The sequence below is a fragment of the Melopsittacus undulatus genome, chromosome 6 (genome assembly GCF_012275295.1).
Source record: "Melopsittacus undulatus isolate bMelUnd1 chromosome 6, bMelUnd1.mat.Z, whole genome shotgun sequence".
NCBI lineage: Eukaryota > Metazoa > Chordata > Aves > Psittaciformes > Psittaculidae > Melopsittacus > Melopsittacus undulatus.
In genome coordinates, this window is record NC_047532.1 from 29,131,205 (window position 1) to 29,155,132 (window position 23,928).

Consider the following 23,928-nt stretch of genomic DNA (forward strand, 5'->3'; position numbering starts at 1 on the left):
AAGGTAGAGCTCTTAGAAATGGCTTCTTTCAACTTTCTAGCTAAAAGATGCTTTTAAGATAAATGTACAGTTTACTCCTTTATTTCTGTTTGTATAGTTCTGTCAGTGGATGGCACAGGAAGTGCGAGGAAGTGTGCAGTGAAGGACCATTGAACACTTACTACTTAAGCACTACATTCTTTCTCCTCGTAGCTGTGACCAATAAAGATAGTTTTTAAAAGAGGACCGTAGCATGGAGTGGAACCAGCAGCAGAGGTATATGTTCAGAGAACAGCAGGGAGCCTTAAATTGTTATACTTGAATGTATTTTAAAATTAAGATAAAAACACCTACTGCCCGGTCACCTGTACAGGACAACAAAGATAACTTACAACAGGTTCAAACATCTTAGTATTCAAAATACAATCTCATGAAATGGTTAGCACCATACAGTAGCTTAGAAGAGCAAGCTATATATTGGCAATATACAAAATCACAGCTCAGAGGCATAGTAGTGACCATTAAAATGTATCAGTCCTTCCAGTCAGTTGTGAAAGGCCAACATCTCACACCCCATTTCGTTTTGGCACATTAACTGAGACACAGCAGCACAGTAGAGCATTGCCCTGTATAATTTTTTCTTTTCCGGAAATTGTGGTACAAGGGCATCTCTTCCTTATGAAGGGGAGGCTGAGCCATTTTATTATCTCTAATCCCTATTGAGCACACCTTACCGTACACTGTCTCTGAGGATGGCTATAGCTGCGTGTAGAGCCTCCAGTTTCATTGCAAGCCAAGCAGGGGGTGATCCCTTCTGGAGCAGCAGCTTCACAGCCTCCACTGCCCCCTCCATAGTGCCTATCGCTGACTTATACTGCTCCTCAGAAGGCGAGTGACAAGCTCTTTTTGCCAGAGGCTGCAGATTTAAGTAAACATGAGACATTATTTATAAGCCTCTGCAGAAGTGATCAGTCTTCATCTAAATGCAAGAAACCCCTTAGGTGGAGAACAGGTGCAAGAGACTACCTTATCTTGCAAGAGCTCTTGCTGTCTGGCAGGCAGTACAAAGCATTCAAGCATAACACTAAGGGCCAGGAGTGTATGCGACCTTTTATTTTAGAACATGGAGGACAGCAAGACTATCTTGAATCTCTTTAGGTACTTCCTAGAACTAACACATCAACAATAGAGCCCAGACAGTTTAAAAGTGCACATACCTCTCCTGTTGATTCCAGTTCTCCACCCATTTTCATCAGCTGTGCACTGCAGGTAATCCTTTCTTGCTTCATGCGTTCTGTTCGTGCTTCTGTTGTCTCTTCTACCTGCCTCGTCTAGGGAGAATGTCACAGGAGAGGTAACTAAACCAAGGCAACATTATCAGCCTTCATAGACTCCATTTATGTGCCAGAACAAAAGGGCGGGAGAGATCTTAAGCAGTTTGAAGTGAATCTAATTTCTCAGGCACTTGTGAGGAGACTGAAGTTATCTACAACTCTGGTATAGCATGAGTTCTGGCAGCTTATCAGTTCTTTTGCTAATTACCTGCTTGTCAAATACTGTTCATCCAGATAGCCCTTAGGTTACAGCTTGCTAACGACCCTCTCCTTCCCACTATCTGTGTTCTGCATCAATAGCCATCTGATCTTAAGGGATTTTTTTCTAACATGCAAAAAAGACAGATACGTTTCATACGCGTTCATTTGGCTTTCAGAAACAAATCCAAGAGAAACAGGCTAGGAAATCACACAAACCAAAGTATGAAATCCTTGTCTTGTTATTAGATAACTTATCTGCTTACAACAACTGTTCCATTTGATTGTTTGTTTTGTTCAAGCACTTAAAGTTGGGACATACTAGAAGAGCAGCATGCAGAGGAATGGCAGTTGTCAGTTCTGCTGATTAAAGCAAGTAGGAAAGTTCAACCAGATCAACAATTTATTTTAAAGTTACTTATCACTGTGCAGATAATGCAGGTGTAGACACAGACACAGGCTGTGTACTGTGTAAAATGGATGTGCGCAACACCAAGAAAGCAGTAAAGTGGTTCAGCAAGATACATACCTTTGCCAGAAAACTAACAACTTTGTTCTTAGTTTCTTCAGAATTAAGGCACTGAGGAATAACATCTTCATGGCTTGTTTCCTGTCAAAAATGTTGAGTAATCTTTATCTAGTACATTCATATTAACAGAAAAATAGACAAAGTAAAAAATGTTTCCCTGACTGTCCCTTTCCTATTGCAACCAATGTAAGGAAACAATGCTTCATCTTCCTTCACTTCCAGGTTGTGAAATCACTTGTAGCTCCACTAGGCCTCATTACTTTTGATGTGCAATAGCATCTGTAATACTCAGATCCAAGCTAGTCATGGAAGTGCAGCAAATATTTAAGACAGAAGAATTTCTGTACAATAAAAATTAACAGAGCCAAATAGACACATCCAGAGTTCTGCTGTACTTACCTCTGCAAAATGTGTGAATGCCTCCAATGCGTGCTGATGAATCAGCCAGGTCTGGTCAGCCAGCAGAGAAGCAAACACACATGACAACTGGGGTACAACTTGCCTCTGAAAGAGGAACAAGTACCTATCAGTTCTGAAGAGTCAGTTGTGCATATCCTACCATCATGATTTGTTATTAAAGAATTGGTCTAAGGTCAAGGGACAGGTTTATGAAATGAGAGTGAATGCCTTGTCTGGTAAAAAACCCCAACACTCTAAAGGAGGTGACATGTTCTGTTCTTTCTTCTTGGAGGGTCACACATCAGTCCTTTCTCACTGGTGAGAAGCAACAAGCAAATAAATAAAGCAAGCACCTTGCATGCACTCAGCATGTCTCAATGAAAAACAGAACTACCACAGGCCATTAATCAGTCTCCAAGATTATTGTATCCTTGCACTCCTGTATGTAAAGAACTTGATCCTCTATATTTAAATTAATAACACATCTTTTCATCCAAAGTCTGAAAAGTATTTCACTAAGGCCATAATTATATTCACCTGTGCTTCTTGTGGTATAAACACTTTTCCCATAGAAGAGAGAAAATCCACCATTGCTAGACGAACATGGTCTGGGGGATCCAACTGGAAAAGGGAAGACTGCAGGGAAAATACCTGCCGAAAAGGAACCCAGTGAAGCTTCATCGCACAGATTGCAGGTGAAAACTGTTCTGTCTCATCTTTAAATCTTAGGACATTGATTTTAGAAAACTGGACTGAAAACAAAAGGAATGCTACACCTTCAATAAAACTGGCTAGGATAAAGCTGCTGCAGTATGCACTTTAGAAAGAAATTAGCATGCTCTATAGCATATCCATAGATCTCAACTGTCTTACAGAGTAATGGGATTCTCAAAAACAGTGTTCACCAGAGTGCTGTATACTTGGTATAAAGATCAGGAAAGTAATCAAGAAAGAAATAAAATTAGGAATCTCCATGTGTTAAGAGTAGGTCAGACCATGAAGTAACTCATTTGGGATTTCATTAAATCACAAAGACCTTAGTTTTCATGAAGTAATTTATTCATAGACAGGATTTGTTTTGGTGTTTTACCTGAGTAATCAGTTGAGCATCTAATGCTTGAATGAAAAATTCCAAAAGGTGAAGTAACAAACACAGTGTCTGCTGGAGATATGGCTCATCTGAGACCTTTAACACATCACAACATATTAGTAACATTGCATTCTTATGGAGTAACTACTTAAGAAAGAATTTAAAATTATGGTAGCATTCCAAACTTCTTAGCTAACTTTACACAGAGAAAAGAACACATCATAAGCAGCAGAATAAAATATTACAATAGTCATATCAATATTTGTAGGTAGTCACACTTTAAAAGACCCTTTTCTTAGTTTTTTTTTAATTAATATTTATTGCCTATCCCTCATCCCCATCCTCCACTCACTAATATAAGTACGTAATGGTTATATGAACTATTTCTTTTCTCAGTTGCCAAATGTCTTCAAAGAATGGCTGAGGTTGGAAGAGATCCCTGAAAGGGCACATTGTTGACTCTTCACCCCCACTCTCAAACTTTCACTTTTAATCCTTTTTTCTTTAGTGCAGCTGCAGACATGAACAGGTATACAATTGCAAAGGAATCACCTTACCCCTTGTTCTCAGATCTGGGAGGAAGGTTGCTAGCTCTATGGGGTTTTATGTGTGTTAAGCTATGCGCTAATTAAATCACCACAAATTTTGTTCATTCTCAAGAACATTAAAAACAGGCCAATTCTGTAACTGGTATGAATAAGAATTATGTGTTTCAGGCTTCTTGTTAAGCTAGTCTGAATCTGACACTAAATAACAGATGGAGCAACAAGGAACCATGTATGTAATGCTCAGGAAAATTCAAACTCTTCTTCCCAAAGTACATGCCTGTCTAATACATAAAGCAGCTGAGAGCAGATGGGCAGCACAATTGCACAGCTTTACAGAAATGGTCCAATCCAAGCAAAACAACAACTTAGTAACAAACACATAATGAAACAGCACCAGCCTCTCAAAAACATCATGCTTTCATGACCGGAGCAGCAAATTCTCTTACCTGCTTAGCCTGGAGAAATGTCCAGAACTGACCAAGCACCCCCAAGACAGATGTCTGAAGCTCTGCCTCCAGAGCGTCATAAGCAAAACTGCAGGCAGCCAGCAGCACAGAAAGGGCAGTATTCTAGTAGGAAAAAACGTATAAGAGTGACAAAAAAAACCTACATGTAAAGCAAACCAAAACCCCTGGCTCCTATTAAACATCTGAAATGATACAAGATGGCAAGAAGCCCAATGTGCTCTGTCAGCTGTGCCGTATAGCTAATCCACTGGGCCAGCAGCCAAAAAGCTTCCAAAGCAAGGAAATCATCCGTTACTTCTGTGAGTTTCACACAGTGCTGCAGTCATTAGCCGCATTGGCAGGCAATAGCTGGCAGCAGAGAATTCATGTGGAAGTCCCTGTTTTCTCACACTCCTTTGCCAAGGAGACCAGTGAGCATCTTTCAGATTTGATGCTGCATTAAAACAGCCAAGTTTTTAAAACTTATAAGTAATTGTATGATGTAGTATAAATCAGAAATTCTAAAGAAAAATACATCTGCTTTCCTAGAGAGCAAATTGTATCTAGAGTAAGTAGTAAACTGTAAAACCTCTGGTGTCATCCTCAGCATAGAGGCTCCTAAGGTGTTGTGTGCTAGCACAAAACATTAAAAAGAGTTCTTACTCATGCATGTGGCAGCGAGGCATGGAAAAAGCTGTGCAACACACAGTAGAAACAGAATTGGAGTGAGAGCAACAGAACCCTTACAGTCTGAAAACCCAGAGTTCCCACATTTTCACAAAGAAAACCAAATCTCCCTTACCACACATCGGAGCTCTCCTAAAGCGTGCCTGCTATTCAGCCATTGCTTGCACTGTGTGAGCCCAGCCACACAGAGCTGACATGCCACTTGTTTCCTAAGATCAGGATTCAGGGCTTTTAGGGATATATGCTGCCACACAGCCAAGTTCTCCACCTCTTCCGGAACAAACTTATGAGCAAATTCTACCTGCAAACAAAAGTTAATATGAACTAAACAGGCCAGAAGACAGTAATCTGTCAGAAAGCTGAGAAACCAAAAAGCACTACTAGTTTGCTTTAGAAATATTACATGAAAAAAAAATTGTGTAAAACTTTTTGTTTAAATAAAATTGAGCTTACTGCCACCTCTGATGTCACATATAAGGGCATCAAAATGATTAAGCAACTTACTCTTTCATGTGCTTGAAACAATGGCTCTCTAGCAAGAAAAAAGACCGAGCTTTAGCCTCTCCAAAGTACATAGAGGCACTAAAAGAAAGGGATGCTAGTCTTTGTATCTGATGGCATGATGTCGTGGTTTAAACCAAGTCCACACAGCTCATTCACTCCCCCCCCCTCGCTCCCCCAACTCCCAGAGAGTTGGGGAGGAGAATCCAAAGAATGCAGCCCCCACAGGTTGAGATAAGCACAGTTTAATAGCTAAGGTGTAACATAAATCACTACTGCTACGACTGGAGCTACTACAGCTACTACTACATGATGATGATAAAGCCAATAACAAGTGAAGAGAATACAACATCTCACCAGCCACCGACCCATAACTCACCCCACCCTGCCCGACCGAGCACCAACTGATACCTCCTCCATCCCCCCCAGAGCTCCAGCCCTTCCGGGTCTATCCCGGTTACATCCTGGGTATGACGTGCTATGGTATGGAATACCTCTTTGGCTAGCCTGGATCAGGTGTCCTGTCTCTCCTTCCTCCTGGCCTCCCCTCCTCCCTGGCAGAGCATGAGGCTCAGAAAAGGCTTTGGACAAACCAAACATTTGAGCAGTAACTCAAAACATACTTGCTATCAGCAACCGTTCTCAGCCCAAAAGTCAAAACACAGCACTGCACCAGCTACCAAGGAGAAAAATGACTGCTACTGCTCAAACCAGGACACATGAGAACACTCATAAATACTGGTTGCAGACACAATGACAGCTTCAGCAAATCTGGGTGATGAGCCATTTTCATACTTAGTCAAAAAAAGGACTTCAGTTCTGTCTAATAAGACTTCTCTTAGAAAGGTGTCTGTACCTTTCTTGGTAGAGCACATCTGTTCAAATTAGAACCCACTATGACAAAGTAATAGTACAGTATCAAGTACAGCAAGTGAAGAACTGAAAGAGGATATTTTAACACAGGCCAGTGATTCAAATCTCTCCTGTTAAAGAGAGGAAATGTCATGCTATACTTGCCTGATGATCTGGAGCCATCAAGAAGAGCATACGCCTCAGCAGAACACCCAAGGCAGAGACCTCATAACAGTCACTGGGCCAAGACTTTATCTGAATTAGGATAAGAGGGTAATGCATCTAATTAAATTAAGAAAAAAATCAACACTCAGCAAATTAATTCTATATAGAACGTTCTGAGAGTCACAGTGTGGGATCACAGCAGTAACGCTCTACATAAAACAATGCAGGACACGTTGGAAATAGTAAACATACTGGTTTATATTTTCACGGTACTGCTTGCGCTAATTATTAACCCAATTTAAAGATTTAAAGCAATCTCCATTTGTATTTGGGAAAAAAAAATAAAAATTTCTGTCTTTGGTCATTTAGAAAGTTTGCTGATAGAACTAGGATTAACACTGGTGCCGAATTGCAAAGATCACTGTGGTTCTTACCAAGTGGGCAATCACAGCAACGTGGTGAGCGCACAGTTCAGCTGTTCCATACCTGAATGTGAGAGACAGAAGCTTGTGAGTGTGTACTTCCTACTTTTTTACAGACTAAATCTTGTCTGAGATGGCCATTTCCTCTAATATATTTAAACTTGATATACACAGAACCAATTTACCTGTGAGAACTGCTCCAAAAAAGAATTGTTAAACAATAGGAAAGGTATATTCCCCTTTATTGCATGAACATAAAAAAGACTATGCCATTTCTGCTCCTAGTTTTCAAAATATGCCCTATATCTGAAAATAATGCAATTCTGGGACAATTTGGCTTAAAAAAAAAAAAAAAAAAACCAAACCAAACAAAAACCACTTTAGAAATTATGTACAAGAGAACTAACTGGATCTGTGGAAATCCTGCTTCACCTGTAATAAAAAACATCTTACCGGGCAAGGAAGCACCATGAGTCCATTGCTAGCAAAGATGTGATCATACTAGGACCCAGTACAGCATCCAGCAGAGCATACTCCTGAGGAGAAAATACATACACAAATTCACACAGAAACAGACTACAGGCTTACTATGACTTCTACTCCACTAATAAGCCTAAAATCTAGAAAGATTTTCAGCTTATCTGATTTAAAATGGTTTAAGAACTCATTATCATACTCTCTATTCAGCTACACCATCAAGCACACCTTCAGTTTTGCATTCTTTGAATGTGCATGTACAGTCATTTCAATGAGCTGAGGATCCTTCACTTTTCAAGACATTACATCATGTGCATCCCTTTTTCACAAGGCAACTCTTACAAATTTTTGGTTTGTTTTTTTTTAAATAATTTTAAAACCAATGTATTGACAATTTTCTTGCCAGCTTTATTGGCAGCTCACTGAAAATCAAATAAAACCTCTTCTCCTGTAAGAACACAAATTTTATCTGAAAGAGGAATACAGCATTCAGAAAAAAGAAAAACTAAATTAGGGCTATCATTGCTGTATGACAGAATTTTATGAAGGTTTACATTTATCTAGAAGTTCTTTTGTCTATATGTAGTAAAAAGTGTAAAACTTCTAAAACTTTATATAAAATTAATCAAAGCCCAGAATACCCCTCTGAAGCAGAAAATGTTGCTTATTAACATTTAATGGTATATTCTTAGCTGCAATCACAATATTATCTACTCTAAATATTAAATTCCACTTTATTACTTCCCAGTATAGACTAACAAAAGCAGATGAAGTTCATACAACTTGGATACCGCATAAAAGAAAGCAGTGAACTTTTTTATAACAACTTGACCTTCCCACCCCCAAAGAGAACAGAGATTTCCAACACCACTGATGTCCTCTAGAATGTGTATGAAGCTTTATTTTCCCCTTTTCCACTAGTGACATTTACTGTATAACTGAAACCCAGTGAGGTAGTTGCATCATGACAGCTTTCTACAGTATCACTTCATACCTAAGCACCTCTTTAGAGCCAGATCACTAGAAAGAGCTTATTCTTTTTTAAATAGTACCCATGCATCATACAGCTGAAAAGATGATAAGCAAAAATAATCTTACCAGCTGAGGAAAGTGTGATGGGAGTGTGGAAGCAATAAAGGAGCACAGGTGGACACAGACATAGTGATAGAGGGTGATGGGAGCAGTCAGTTGTCCTGTACTGATCACCTCTGGCAAACACACAGGCAGAGAAAGCTCACCAGAACATTGCTGGAAACTGAAGAAGAGAGCTGAAAATAAAGATAGGCTGCAAGTAGAGAAACAAAACCAAAAAAATAGTTGGGTTACATATATATATGTAAATTGCAATCCTTGCAAGGCCTGCAAGCAACATCTGTACTACAGAAACTTTGTCTTTGAGCAGAAACAACTTCGAAGCAGAAACAATGTCTTTGAGCAGCAATAACTTTGGTGCTTTTAGATTAGATTTTAGCACCTGACTACTCCCCTCTTTTACAAATTCAGGTGACTGTTAGCAAGTTCAGGCATAAAAACATAAGATTTTAACTTCATGAACTATCAACAAATTACATTCATCTCTCTCTTCTTACCCTGGAAGTACTCTAGATACCATTTCTTTCTTGAAAAAACAAAGACATTTCTGGCCTTCATTCCCCATAGCACTGAACGTTAGATCCCATTTTTCCCAGTGTAAGGATATAAATCCATAGAGTCTGACAAATTTTACTACTCAGTTGCAAAGGAAACTCCAACAGCTGAGCCCCTCTGCCTGTACAGACTGCTGTGGTGAAGAGCTACAATAAAAACCTTTTTAGTACCTTTTTCCTGTGTTCCAGAGAGTTTGCACTTCTTCAGGCTGAGAGGACAGTTTGTCCATTATGGTAATGAGGATGAGACACTGAGGCAGCTGCTGCTCAGGAGGGAGACCTGTAAAAGTTGGATTGTTTTTTTTAACATGCTGCTAATTGGTAAACATATTGTGTGTGTAAACTGGCTTTTAAGCAAGTGAAAAATGATGAACAACTGGTGAAACATAAAGTCCCCAGTAAAATAGTAAAAAATTACTTACAGACACAGCTGGGAAAAAAAGAACGTATTATCATGAATATTGTGCTTGAATGAAAAATAAATGCAATATACTCTATCAGGTAAAATCTAAAATACTCCAGTTCTGAACTATCACTGCAAGATACTGCAAAGGATTTACAATCTGGATGCCTCATGCTTCCATTCTTCTTGAAAGCACTAGATGACGCAAATACTGAAACCAAATTTTTCTTGTAAGCGGATAGGCCAGGATAATCAGAAGGCCAGAGTGCACACGTGAGAAAGAAGTCAGTCAGCTATCTCAGAATTATGACATGCTGGTCAGGGCAGAAATGCGGGAGCGTGGAATGTTACAACAAAAAGCTGAGCATTTTCCAGATTTAAGGCATTCAACTTTCCACAGAAAATAATTAATTAGGAAAAAAAAATAGCTGTCTTCCCCCATCAACAGAACAACAGAAAAATTTCAGCCTACTTTGAAAGTCTGTGACAAATGTGGACTGAAATGATGCAAAACTAATACTAATACTGAAGTTATTGTAAGTAACTCTGGAAAAGATGTATTCAACAGCAACATGAACTATCTGTTATAAAATTCATCTGAGTTAGGATGCAACCAAGTATCTCATCGTATTTTTGAAAGAACTGGAGACAAGCAAACCAGTGCAGAATATTGCCTGTGCTCTCAAAAGTCAAAATACCAATCTTGATCCTTTAGAGATGCTTGCACAGTACTTACAGCAGTGGTAGCTGTATTTTAAACCCACCTAGCTTTTCACTTAACACTTGCTCCATAAAAGGGCTAAAGGGAAGAAGCTGATTGATGAGAGGGTCCAGAGCCACAAGAAATACCCGGGATATTTCATCTCGGTGAACTTCAGAGATCTCTGGAGCATAGAGACTGGGAGGAAATTTGCTGAGGGGGGATAAAAAAAAAAAAAAGTTAAATATTCTCAGTAGCATTTGCAGTAACACTACTTTGGAAAAGAGCTACAAAAAGACAAATCAATGGTTTCCTTGTTATTCTGAAACAAAAGGCAGAAATGGCTCCCCATTTTAGAATATCTGTTGTAGCCTGAGAGTTACAACTCTGCGTTCAGCCTTTAAACTAAGCATCACAATTCAGTATTTTACTAAACACTGAAAGAAAAACTTACACACTCATGGAAAATGCAGGTAAAATACATAACAGATATAAGAAGAAATATACCAAATCTCAAAAAATGTCATGCAATGAAAAGCCAAGAAAACACCTGGATACACAATATGACAGTCATAAATGTGACAGCACTAATTTAACATGACACCAATAAAAGGTAACACAATTTCTTTGAAGAATAAAACAAACCTGGCCAATAAAAGAAAAAAGGATGTGATACGAGAATAGAGCAAAAGAGATCATCAAATGAAAACCTGCTACTTTTGAAGGTTTTTTACCGTCATTTTATAAAGTGACTGTAAAAATGCTACCTTCCTACTCAAAAATCCTGCCCAGTTTTCTGAGTGAATAAAAGTTTACAACCTTCCACTTGAGAAAGATCTACAAGGTAAGTAAAGTTAGAAGAGGAAACTCATAAAAAAATTCACCCTATCTTGCAGCGTAACATGCCATGAACTCATGCACACATCTCACGACAGAACCTGGTTTCAATTCCAAAAGAATGACTGAAATCAGCCCACTATGGCAATGGCCACTTTTCCCTATTCTTCCCCACTGCTGCAACAAATAGAACAAAACTTTTGGAAGAAAAACAAAAAGCTGCTTGCAGACTGTTATGCTTTATGAGCATAACATTAAAAATAACATTTGCTTCCAGGAGAACCAGAGTCCTTTTGTGAGTTTTCACAAGACTAAAAATGTAACAGTAAAGCTATACAAAATTTCAGGATACTCTCTGAACCTTTCTCCCTTCAGGACAAATGTTTCCATACATTGTCTTATAGTAGAAACAATCTGTCAAATGTTGCTGCTGACACCTGCATTGACATCTGAAGGCTGCATGGAGACTTCATAGCAGCCTTCCAATTTCTGAGAGGGGGGCCACAGGCATGCCAGAGAGGGACTCTTCATCGAGGACTGCAGTGATAGGGCAAGGGGTAATAGGTTTAAACAGAAGATCAGGTTAGATGGAACAAGTTTTTCACTGTGAGGGTGGTGAGGCACTGGAACAGGTTGCCCAAAGAAGTGGTAAATGCGCAATCCCTAGCACTGTTCAAGGCCAGACTGGACAGAGCCTTCAGCAGCATGGTCTAGGATGAGGTGTCCCTGCCTATAGCAGGGGTGCTGGAACTAGATGAACATAAGGCCCTTTCTAACCCAAACCATTCTATGATTTTCTATGATTCTATGATTCAGTCTTGGATTTTTCCTCTCAGTAGAATTTAAGACAGAAAATAAATAAATAAATAAATAAAGGAAATGTAATTTTTAGTTAATTCTTTTTTAGTTAGGCTGTTTAGTTATATATGAAAGAGACAAGAATTAGGATTACTAGGGAATGATAATTTTGAATTTTCTTGACTGTGCATGATTTGACTTAGAATCATAGAATAGTTAAGGTTGGAAAGGACCTTAAGATCACCCAGTTCCAACCCCCTGCCATGGGCAGGGACACCTCACACTAAACCATGTCACCCAAGGCTTCATCCAGCCTGGCCTTGAACACTGCCAGGGATGGAGCATTCATAACCTCCCTGGGCAACCCATTCCAGTGCCTCATCACCCTAACAGGAAAAAATTTCTTCCTTATATCCAATCTAAACTTCCCCTGTTTAAGTTTTAACCCGTTACCCCTTGTCCTATCACTACAGTCCCTAATGAATAGCCCATCCCCAGCATCGCTGTAGGCCCCCTTCAGATACTGGAATGCTGCTATGAGGTCTCCACGCAGCCTTCTCTTCTCCAGGCTGAATAGCCCCAACTTTCTCAGCCTGTCTTCATATGGGAAGTGCCCCAGCCCCCTCATCATCCTCGTGGCCCTCCTCTGGACTTGTTCCAACAGTTCCATGTCCTTTTTATGTTGGGGACACCAGAACTGCACACAATACTCCAGGTGAGGTCTCACAAGAGCAGAGGGGCAGGATCACCTCCTTCAACCTGCTGGTCACGCTCCTTTTGATGCGGCCCAAGATACTTGGATCACACTACTGTTTGTTTCAAAGTGGAAGGTGCACTGCTGGGCTGCTCTGCTGTAACTTGGCCTCGCTGCTTCATTGCATGACCAAAACATAAATCCTACCTTCAGAAATAGAGATTTTAGGAATAAGAATTTTCAAATGAACTTGCACAAACAGAACCAGTTTTGAAGACAATCAATCTGCATATTCTATACAGAACTCAAGAAATGTTGACATAAGCAATGGCAACAAAGTTGGTGGTTTGTCAATAGCACACACTGTCAGCACTGCTCAAGAATGGGGTTCAGGTAACTAGTATCACACAAAAATACCCATTAAAAAAAAAACAAAAAAACCCAAAACCCAGATTTCCATACATAAAAAAAGAAAAGCAACAGCTCTGGAACAAGAACTATATTTTTTACATCACACAATACTTGCAAATTTAAGAATGCAATATGGAGATGTTATTAAGATACTATCAATAATCAACTCTTTCTACTTCTCTTACCTGTATATCTGAAGAAAAAGCTGATGTAACTGAGAACATGAATCAGAGAAGAAAGAAAGAAATTCCTGCAAAAGCCATTAATTTTGAATGGTACTTTTAATATAAAATGCATGATTAAATACACTTTCTGTTGTGCTATACTGGTGCACAAAATACTACACTGGAAAAACTTCAGTTCTAACAATCCGCAGCACAAAGCAAGTGCAAAGCAAACACTAAACAAAGCATGCCTAATATTAATTACATTACATGTAAATATATTACAGGTAAAACAATTATATCTGTAAACTCATTTTAAAAAAATAATAAGAAGTATGGTTGTAATAGCCATAGAGAGCTGCACTCTGAAGTGGTCTCATACATGCTGTAAGGCAGTTCTATCCTGTCACAATGCTATTCATTTTGTGTCCTCTCCCCACAATGGGACAGAACAGATGCAGAATGCGCCATCACTGCTGTTCCTAGAGGAATTTTTTCATGTACATTCTTAAAATGGGTAGATTTACAGCATGCCTTCTAACAATGAAAAGATAAAACACCACAACAACAAAATGAAAGGGCCAGGAAAAGAAGCAGAAGTTGGTGTCTGTGCTAACAGTACACAGGCATTTCTTATTATTAGCGTGCCACATCATTTTCAATTGTTGAAACAAGCAACAACTCTGAAAACTTGGCAATGGGTTTCATCTGCTTAGTTCTTCCAGATGAAGCTACTACTGCATTAACTCAAGGCTGCCTGTAGAGGCTGGACATCTACCAACTCCTCAGTGATGACACTGATTGTAATAGCTTATTATTCATTTGTTTTCCTGTTAAACCCTAGCAGTAAACCTGCTTAAGCTTGTGAGTATGTATGGGCAGAGGAACTACAAGCAGGTTATGCATGGACGTTAATTACAACTCCCATATAATTACTAAATTATTAACATATTACACAGTACAAAATTATTCCCTTTGCAAGACAGAGGCTTAAATTTAATACTAACATAGAATACTAACATAGACGTATTAAAACCTACCTTGGTGTAGTGTACCAGGGAATTAGCAAAGAACCTGCACAGTTTGACTGTCTTCTGGAAGAGCCTGAGGTCAGTGCCCTCCTGTCCCAGAAAAAAAAAGCAGTTCTAAAACTTAATACACAGAGTAATACAATAAGAAAGTTAAGATTGCTAACAATGTTCAAACTTGATTCTTTACAGAATCTGCATCTATGGGGGAAAAAGATTTTAAAATGTGTGCTTCAACATCTTTAGACCAACACTCGGAATTGAAATATTTTGACTGACCTTGGGATTTTGCCAGTTTAGGAAATAAAATAAAAATAATAATAAAAAAATCCCATAGAGTATGGTGGAAACTTATTTTCAGTGCCCCCACCTAAACAAAGTGATGGCCTCATTTTCACATGGTTTCAAAAGAACAAGGTGTTTTGCTACCATATGAAGTAACCCCCCCAAAAAAAAAACCACACCCTCCATAAAATGCCCCAAAAACCTCAAAAAAAAACCGCAAACCACTCCAAGCAGCAATACAGCACAAAAAATTTATTCTTCTCAAGTTAACAGCAGCTTTGGGAGCATTTTAACTCACCTGTATCTCTGACATCTTCATTTGCTCAGCTAGTTGCAAGCAGGAGTGAAAAGAAAAGAGAGTGTCATTGCACAGGCCACTGAGGATATCACTGTGCTTCAGATGGCACTGCAGCAGAGAATGATGCTTCAGGCTTTGCCTAAAAGACAGACATGTAATCAGATATTTTATTGTCAGAAGTGATCATGCCATGAGTTAGTACAAATCCAAAGAACTGATTTTTCTATTTAGGCTTTTATACAACACTAATTGGTGCAATACCTGTGTACACCGAAACCAGAAATTTAGAGAGAACAACCTTCTTCACAGCCACATACAAACACAAAGGAGAGGCAGCATGAAAGTGCAAGACAGCATCACTCAGGCCAAAACCACCTACAAGCCTGCAGAGTCAGACCTCTTAAGATTATATGTTCAGACAAATTTTCCAAGTTTTCTTCTGCACTGTGATACAAGTCAAGCTTCTGTTACCTTTAATGCACAATTCTTAGCTCCCTAGACAGAACTTTTAAAAGGTTCTGCTCACTAGGTAAATTTAGAAATTAAATTTCTAGATTTACTTCTAACTAAATAGCTAAATTGGATTCTCTAATTTCAATAGTATTTGAAACTCTGAACATAAAGCTATTGAAACACTGGCTATTTAGAATTACAGTCTGTTTATCTTACTATAAATCCAAAGAATTCAATGACATACTTGATGATGAACTTCCATGTATTGGCATGAAGAGCATGGTCCATGTTGGAAATGACAGAGCATATCTCCAGCACAGTGTGGATTACTAAGGAGGAAATAACAACTGACTTACATCAGGTACATGAGTTCACAGTTATGCTACTCTCCTAGAAAAACAGCAGCTATCACAAGCACTAATATTACCACACTGACATCAAGTCAGAAAAATGGCTCAGTACTTAGGTGCTGCCCCTTTCCTACAAACCTACACAACATGCTCCATTCCAGAGAAAGTTTCAGGAGAAAATCAGAAATATGTACAGCTTCAGACTGCTGCTTTCTGGGAGGCTGATAAGGAAAGCAGGAACTGAGCATACTTAGAACCCTATTTTTAAAATTGAGGCATACTCTCTATAGAAAAAAGAATGAGAAAACTAAAAAAAGTTTTAGATCCACATATACCTGACACCATATCTGTGATGTTATCTTCAGTAGAAGCAGAGCCCATGGAAATTGTATCAAGCAGTTCCATCAGCTGCTTCTGAAGAGAGTAAGTTTCCTTGAACATAGCTTGTAAGAGGTCAGAAATCAAATGAAGTTGCCCACAGTACACAGATTCACTGTCCTGTAGGAAGCAGAGAAGAGGTTTAAAAAAAAAAAAAAGTTCAGGAATCAGAGCATGATTTTTCATGTGCTGAGCTTTGTCCAGTGTTACACTGAGGAAAAAAAAGTGATGACATACCTACTGTAACTCAATATACAGCCAGATCTACAGATTCTGCTACCAACCCCTGTTTGTTAAATACAAAATGCTATTCACCTGCAGCCTCCCCAACAACTAATGGATCCTGCCCAGCTCTAGGGAGTTTAACCAGGCTTTGGAGTCAGCCTCAATATACAAACCTAAGATCATACTTCTGAAAAAAAAAAGTGCAATGTTAGCAACAAAGGGAGCAGCATTCCAAATATTTCCCAATACTTTAAAATTAGAATTGTTAGATATTTGGCACCAGAGTTCAAGTCCTGACATGGAAAACTGATGTAAATGTTTCCATAAAAAAGACAAATTGAAAAGTGAAAATTAAGGCTATTGTGTCCTTATGAAAACCTTGTTTTACCTTTGCTGTTCTAGAAAGAATTACTGTTGCATTGTGTAAACTACTTAACAATTAAATTTAAATTAAAAAAAAATCAACAAAAATATTATTTCAAAATAGGATCATCTTACAAAGTGCTTCCTAAAAGCCAACCAGTATAAGAATTTCTCTCTCCTTCTAACATGGACCTACCTTGCAGTGTGTAAATGTGCTCTTTATTACATAAAAAACAGAGGCTGGAAGTGTGCGGATGCTCTCCAGAGGCACACACTCCTGCAGCGTGGAGACGTATCGTACACAACTGGTCAGGGTCTCCAACAGTTGCACCAGAGTCTTAAAGCAAGAGTAAACAACAACAAATGTTTTTCACTTCTGCAATGATTTCAAAAGCATCTTTCCTTAGCTGAATTGCACCTAGAGTTTTACGGCATTTAAAGGCCACTGATATTTGCGTAAATTAGTTTGTTAAAGATGAATGAAGCTCTATAAAATAATAAAAACAATTCCAGAGCTTTTCTCCAAAACTATATGCTCTTTGAAAGCTTCATCCTTCTGTTGACTATTCTCAATTTACAAACATTTTAAAATTCAGAATTAAACGGCTGTATAAATAGGTGCCCCATTCACTCTTTAAATACAGAGAATCACATTCTATTTACATTAGAAACTTGAGCAGAATTTGAGATTTGGGATTTAGCAGTTTTAAATAATGGTTAGGATCACATGCTAGATGTAATCAAATAATGCACAAAATGTTAATTGAACTTCAGCTGCAAAGGATGATCAAGTTACATTTTAGCTGCCTGGTTAACAGCTGGCAAAAAATATACTAAGCATCTTTTAACTGTTTAGGTAAAATCAAAGAATAGTTTAAACATTCCTTTGGTAACATATTTCATAGGACTTGCCTGTAGAAGGTTCCTCACAGTATTGCGTAACTCTGTATTCTGGCTGGTTAATCCTTTGGCCTCAGTGGATAATTCACACATCAAGTTATCAAATAACTGTAGAGTCTATCAAAACAAAACAAAACTTAAACATTTTATTTAGAAACACATATGCAAATACCAATACCATTCTGTATCTACTTGCTTCCTTGGCAGGGAGTCACAAGCTACTGATATACAGTGGAAAATAGCACTACATACCAAGAAGCAAAAACTGCCTTATGGTTTTCCCAAATAACAAACAGAAGCTACAGGAGCTGTTACTTTTTCTAAAACCTATTAAAAGACAGACTTCACAGCTAATTCAATTGAAATATGTACCTCATCCTACCAAAGATTTTTTTTTACTTAGTTAAAACCATATCATTTAAAAAACTTTTCATTTTGTTTCAGAATTGTATTTATTTTTAGAATTATTATTAGCATTTTGAATACATAAAAAAAAATAACACTATCATCTACAAACACCAATAATTTCTCCTTTGGTTGAGGTCTCTGGATATTTGATGAGTGCTACTGCTGAGACAGAGGTACTTCCAGACATCAGTGGGACACTACATAAGCTGGTAGGGTACAGGAATCCCTTTTCAGAATATGCCTGTTTTGAGGCATCTTTCTTGTTATCTCCAATATTTGCTAAAGGACATAAAATAAACAAAATGGAAAACAAGTGGACATTTTTACAAGCTTCTTAAAAGATACAATCTGAGACCTGAAACTTATATCAGGAATATAAGTAAATTTCATATTTATTCATGATACGTAAGCACTGGATTCTTCAGTTTATTTGTCCTGAGAGACTACCTCATGTAAAAATTCTCCAGCTCATTTTATAAAAACACCAATCTTTTCCAAAGAACAAATCAATTACTGCATCTATAAAGCAGAATACTGCATGGTCAGCCCTCTCCCCACCATGAAGAGTGGCAACAATCACAAAACCAATCCGTTGTGGTTTAAACCATGACACAATCCAACAAAAACCGCTGGAACTTTTAAAGGGTAAAATTTTAATTTGAAGTTATAACATGTGACCTCAAAAATGAATCAATCACTGCATTCTATGTGGGTTTTAGCTCTGGACTTTAGAAAAATTCCACATTCAATTGAAACTGTCATACCTTAGGTAATACTTTTGAGAAAAAAGTTTGTTCCAAATCAGCAAGGCTGATATGGGGCAAAAACATTTCAGTCAGGATTCTCAAAACACCTGCAAAGCAAAATATTTAAGCATTAAAGAAAAACAATGTGAGATTATCAGAAATATGTAGCAAGCTACCAGACGAAACAAAGAACTGCATCAAGCAGAAACAGATCAGGTATTTGATTCTGAGAGAGTCAACACAAGATTTGCCACAAATGCATTATCTGAGAAATAACTGCATCACACCTGACTACGCTTAGTTGAAGGCTAAGCACAATTGTTTGCCCATGGAACCACAATTTCCCATACTCAAAACTGCAGATAGCTGTACATTTAATATGTTAGTTGGCATTAATACACAACAGACTCCCGAACTCTTACGTATCAGCCTCATTTTCTTATCACTATCAGGTATTACAGGAGTTTTGCCACTTAAAAGATAACAACCAAAAAGACGGTGAAATACAAGATAAAAAGCACCCTTATTTCAAAGATCTAAAAATCTGTAGTGAGAAGGAAAAAGCAGCCTTACATGCATAGGTTCTTTATGTGCTTTTATAAAGCTTATTCAACATGCAACTCACATAACATGCAAGATCCAGCAGGACTGCTGAAGATCACGAATGTCACTAGTTATAGCATAAGCTTTTTTAAGTAGTGCAGGATTTACAATGCAATTGCAATACAATGATCCACAGGAAAAAGAGACACTCCTTGTCACTACTTACGAATATGCTCATTCCAGTCTTCAGACTCTTGATACATAGAGTAAGAAAACGTTAAAGAAACTCTCTGCATGAAAGTTACATTTAAAGCTTCTACAGAAGCCACAGTGACTGCGCTCAACACTGTTCCATGTACACTTCGTCTACTGTTAAGAAATTGGTGGGGATACTCCACAACCAACACAGGTACCTCAGTACCTGAACGATCAGCACAAGTATTTCTACAGTGCATTGGAGAACAAGTCTTGGAAGTTTGGGGATGAGGGAAATCACATACAGTACTTGATTAACCACACGCTATTTTCTACCATGTACCTTTTATTTAAGTGAAACGCCGTACTCGTTTCCAGCGAAAGAGCCGGCACACAGGTTTTCTGTCCTGTGTCAGCCCCTTACAAAGGTTGCAGCACTTTGCCTCCCAGGGATTTACTTGCTTAAACTGTGCAATGCTGCAGAGGAACACCCTCACCCCCCTCCCGTAATTCTGGGGCGGCTCCCCACAACCACCCAGCAGCCGGACCGCTCTCCCGGGAAGGATATAAGGAGGCGGGGCAGGACGGCGGGCAGCTCCCTGCGGCAGAGGTCCCAGTCCCAGCCTCCCAGTTCTTCTAGAAGCAACTCAGGATCTGCTTGAGACATGGCACAAGCTCCACTCACCTCAGCACCCGGCGGCGGGAAAAATATTACCTCCGATATCCCAGCATCCTGCGCGCTCGCCCTGCCCCCTTTTATTCCGCGAGCGCGCATGCGCTCTGCGTACGCGGAAGTTATACACGTGGGGTAAGCGGAGGGGATTGTGAGTAGGGGTTGGTACGGGAATGGGGGACGGGGATGCTGTGAGGAGACATGGAGTGAATAAACTGGGCAGAATCCTCTTGCCCCGCCTGCATGCTTTAGCCGGGGTGCAGGGTACGGAAGCTAGGCCTTAACCTCTGCCTATATCAAGAGATGTGGTCACTGGTAACTTTTTACACATTGCAGTGTTTAGAAGGTGTTTTGTTTTTTTTTGGGGGAAGGTGTTTGTTTTGTTGTTTTTTTTTTAACGAAAATTAAAATTCTACAATTAATTTGTTTGTACTACTATTTGGCAGTTTAATGGTACTTAAACTATTTATTTCCAGATGTAATTCACCCGATCATTGGCAAAACATCTGAGATTCTACCTGTAGAGCCCTCTTCCCCAGAGCAACAACTGCATAAAAACATCCTCTACAGAAAAAAAAGAAGAAAAATAATGTTGTTTGTATCAGTATTGCTTTCAGATGACTGTTTCAGGCTGTAATAAATTAAGCTGATGGCTGTTTTTTGTTACTGCTATTCCTGAAAATGGCTTTTCGATTTAATTTTTCTATTGATGAATATGACAACAATGAAGCAGACACTCATGATAAGATGGACTTACAGCTGCACTCTCCAAAACACAAGCAGAAATCCACAGAAATAAATAAGCAAGCTGTTGATGCTGTAGGAGACCTCAGCCCAAGGCTGGGTACCAATAATCACCAAGATGAGAAACCATCAAAGAAGAATTTGTGCTTTAAAGTTGCCAAGGAGCATGACATACCTGAAGATCTCAACAAAGTATTGGAAAATAAAGTAATGGGAACAGTATCAGGCCTGTATTACATAAACATGTCTGTAGTGGAAATGGCATGCTCAGGTAATGCTGACGAAGAAGGCATTTTGTCTAAAAGTGTTTCTTCTCATTCTGATCTCATCCCAGGAGCCTATGAGGGAGGACTGAAAATTTGGGAATGCACCTTTGATCTTATAGACTACTTTTCCGAGGCTGAAATAGAGTTCACCAACAAGACCGTATTGGATCTTGGCTGTGGGGCTGGTCTGCTGGGAATAGTTGCTTTAAAGGGTAAAGCTGAAAAAGTCCATTTTCAGGACTACAACAGCACAGTGATTGACAAAATAACCTTGCCTAATGCAGTGGCTAACTGCATAAGGACAGGCAAGGGGGGTGACACTAAAACTAGCCAGCCTCCTTCAAAGAGGCCCAAGAAAGCAGAGCATCCACCTGATGTGCTCACCAGATGCAGATTTTTTTCTGGAGAGTGGTCTGAAGTCACCCAGCTCCTGTTAAGCAGCAAGAAACCCTTTTCAAAGTATGATGTAATACTCACATCTGAGACTATCTATAATCCTGACTACTACGGTGCGTTGCATGACACACTGGCTCAGCTCTTGGATAAAAATGGCCGGGTGTATTTGGCAAGCAAAGAACATTATTTTGGGGTTGGTGGTGGTATCCCCCTCTTTGAGAAATTCATTGAAGAGAGAAATGTGTTCAAGACCAGCATAGTTAAAACAATTGATAAGGGACTGCAGCGGTGTATTATGGAAATGGCCTTTAAAGAGTCCTGTTAAAATTCAACCACTGGTCCTTCAGAAATATGTTAAAGACAAAATGTTTTATTCCTCATGTCTCTGCTTTTTCCTCTCTTGAGTTATTCTGGTTTGATAGATTAAGGATGCTAGTTATTGAGATGTTTGACAAATTCTGATGTCTGACTAGAAGTGAAGGACTCTTCTGAATCTATTTTGGATAGGAGTTCTGCTTAAACCTGCATCTGTTTATGCCAATTAATTATCATTTATGTGTATTTTAAAATGAAGCAAGTCACTGTCCCCTGTCCCTGACTCTACTGCTTTGGCAGTGCCAGAACTGGAAGTCACAGGAGCGGCTGCTGAGTGCAGCCTCAACGAGATGATTTATCATCCTCGTGTGGTGGGAGAAGCAGCTGCCGGTGGTCAAGCTCCCAGCTCTGATACGGTTTAACTGCAGCATCAGGATTTCAGACTGGACTGCTTGCCTGTGTGCTCTGCTGCTTTGCCACCAGAGGGCGATATGATTGTATTTATCATTTGGCTTCTATTCTGCTAGCAATTCCACGAATCTTTGTCATATTTGTATATATAACACACACGATTTTTATTCAAGCCTTTGAAAAACTGTACCAGAGAATATTTACTAGTGTGGTCTGTGAATTTTCACGTTCAGATTAGACATGCTACTCTAAGAAAATTTCAGCAAATAACTGGGAAAAGCTGTACTGTTCTCAGAAATAAATGTTTCTATTTAAGAAGCGTGAGTTGAAAGAAGATTATGTAAAAGAGAAGTTCCTTACAACAACCAACAAACCTATACATGCAATCCAGGGAACTGACAGAACCAAGCATTAGATGACAGCTGGGAAAGGAGATAAACTGCTGCAGATTGCTGTACTGTTGTTTTTGGTTTTTTTTAATAATATTTTTCCAGAAATTAATTGCCCATAAACTATGACCCATTTTAAAGACTTGGTGGGTGGGGAGGGAGGGTACTAATGAACACTAACAGCTCATCACTCTTTTCAGTTTGGAAAGCAGTTTGGCAGGGCAGCAAGTGTTCAAAGACGCCTGGGTACAAGTCATTCCTGTGTCCTAGGCTGAAGATGGTGATGTTGTTGAAGGCATTCTGTCAAAACTGAAAAACCACAAAGAATATAAAACCTGTGGTGTCACCAACAATTCACACAAAAGAAATCATTGCCTGTTTTGTTTTAACCAAAACTAGACAACAAGCTATTAGACAACTCTTAACATGTCAATCAAAGCTACTGCTTATCATGATGTACTGCCCTATTGAGTGCTCTTGCATAAATACAAACTTAGAAACAGCCAACCACTACAGTGGACTGGATCTGAAGATACTCAGTGTAGGGGAGAAAGGACAACAGTCTGACAGGATGGAAAGAAACTTATGACAGCAGGTACCTAAATAGCTTTAATTATTGCATAAAGTTCCTGTCACTGAAGACTGTGAAAGTCCACTGCAAGATTCCTATTTTGTCCGTGTTTCTATTAAGGCAGAGTCATAAAGGATTTCCTGTACTCTACAAAAGAGACTTAACTACTGTTGTTTCAAAACTAATTGCAAGTAGACCATTCTAAAGGGATGCTTTGGAAACTACTGAGGTTGTTCTTTTACAGGCGAGAAGGGAAAAAAGCAGTCAATTGTGCCATGGGTGTGATTGTGCTTTGGAATTTTTCTACATCAACTCTAAAACTTAACAATGATAGATAGCTGCTGTGTACAGATTGAGGAAAAAAAGTAGTTTTAGCTTTGTCAAATCAATACAGTACTGTTAACAGTTCTTTTTGTCAAAACTAGAAACAGTTGGAAACAAAGCAACTAGCACTTGCCGTTTTTTCAAACCTCAGTTGTAAGACAATTAGTGGCTTGTCCAGTGACTGAATAGCTTGTTCTACACCTGCTAGGTCTAATGCTGTTTCAGAGAACAATACCTGCAGCAGGACATGTTGCCCACTATGACAACAAATACAGTTAAGAACAAAAATCTGGTGTATTTTTTGATGAGTAAATGAAGGCACTTGCAATCTTCTATGTTTCCTCTTGAAAATACTCCCCAGTCAAACTTGTTGTTTTCAGTTTACTG

The 23,928-nt window shown here is 38.9% G+C and overlaps 2 protein-coding genes across 5 annotated transcripts; one reads left to right on the forward strand and one right to left on the reverse strand.

The window, feature by feature from the left end:
* Positions 1–288: 288 nt before the first annotated feature.
* FIRRM (FIGNL1 interacting regulator of recombination and mitosis) lies at positions 289–20,176 on the reverse strand. 3 transcript variants are annotated; one of them, XM_005147074.3, is made up of 24 exons: positions 20,021–20,176; positions 19,484–19,523; positions 18,733–18,821; positions 17,573–17,677; positions 16,857–16,997; positions 16,030–16,192; positions 15,589–15,673; positions 14,892–15,030; positions 14,321–14,401; positions 13,302–13,366; positions 10,441–10,589; positions 9,445–9,553; positions 8,726–8,912; positions 7,604–7,686; positions 7,163–7,214; positions 6,729–6,818; positions 5,326–5,511; positions 4,524–4,646; positions 3,530–3,625; positions 2,977–3,090; positions 2,440–2,544; positions 2,041–2,121; positions 1,197–1,310; positions 289–895 (listed from the first exon to the last, which is right to left on the reverse strand). In XM_005147074.3, the coding sequence occupies exons 1-24, from the start codon at positions 20,117–20,119 to the stop codon at positions 710–712; spliced, it is 2,682 nt and encodes an 893-aa protein (XP_005147131.1). In that variant the 5' UTR covers positions 20,120–20,176; the 3' UTR covers positions 289–709. The 3 variants fall into 3 exon arrangements, with proteins under 3 accessions (XP_005147131.1, XP_030903035.1, XP_030903034.1); XM_031047175.2 differs by having other exon boundaries at positions 19,484–19,510; positions 20,138–20,166; XM_031047174.2 differs by lacking the exon at positions 2,977–3,090 and having other exon boundaries at positions 20,021–20,168.
* METTL18 (methyltransferase 18, RPL3 N3(tau)-histidine) lies at positions 20,055–22,664 on the forward strand. Of its 2 annotated transcripts, none has more exons than XM_031047176.2 (2): positions 20,055–20,276; positions 20,602–22,664. In XM_031047176.2, the coding sequence occupies exon 2, from the start codon at positions 20,807–20,809 to the stop codon at positions 21,854–21,856; it is 1,050 nt and encodes a 349-aa protein (XP_030903036.2). In that variant the 5' UTR covers positions 20,055–20,276; positions 20,602–20,806; the 3' UTR covers positions 21,857–22,664. The 2 variants fall into 2 exon arrangements, with proteins under 2 accessions (XP_030903036.2, XP_005147130.2); XM_005147073.3 differs by having other exon boundaries at positions 20,055–20,260.
* The last annotated feature ends 1,264 nt before the right edge of the window (positions 22,665–23,928 follow it).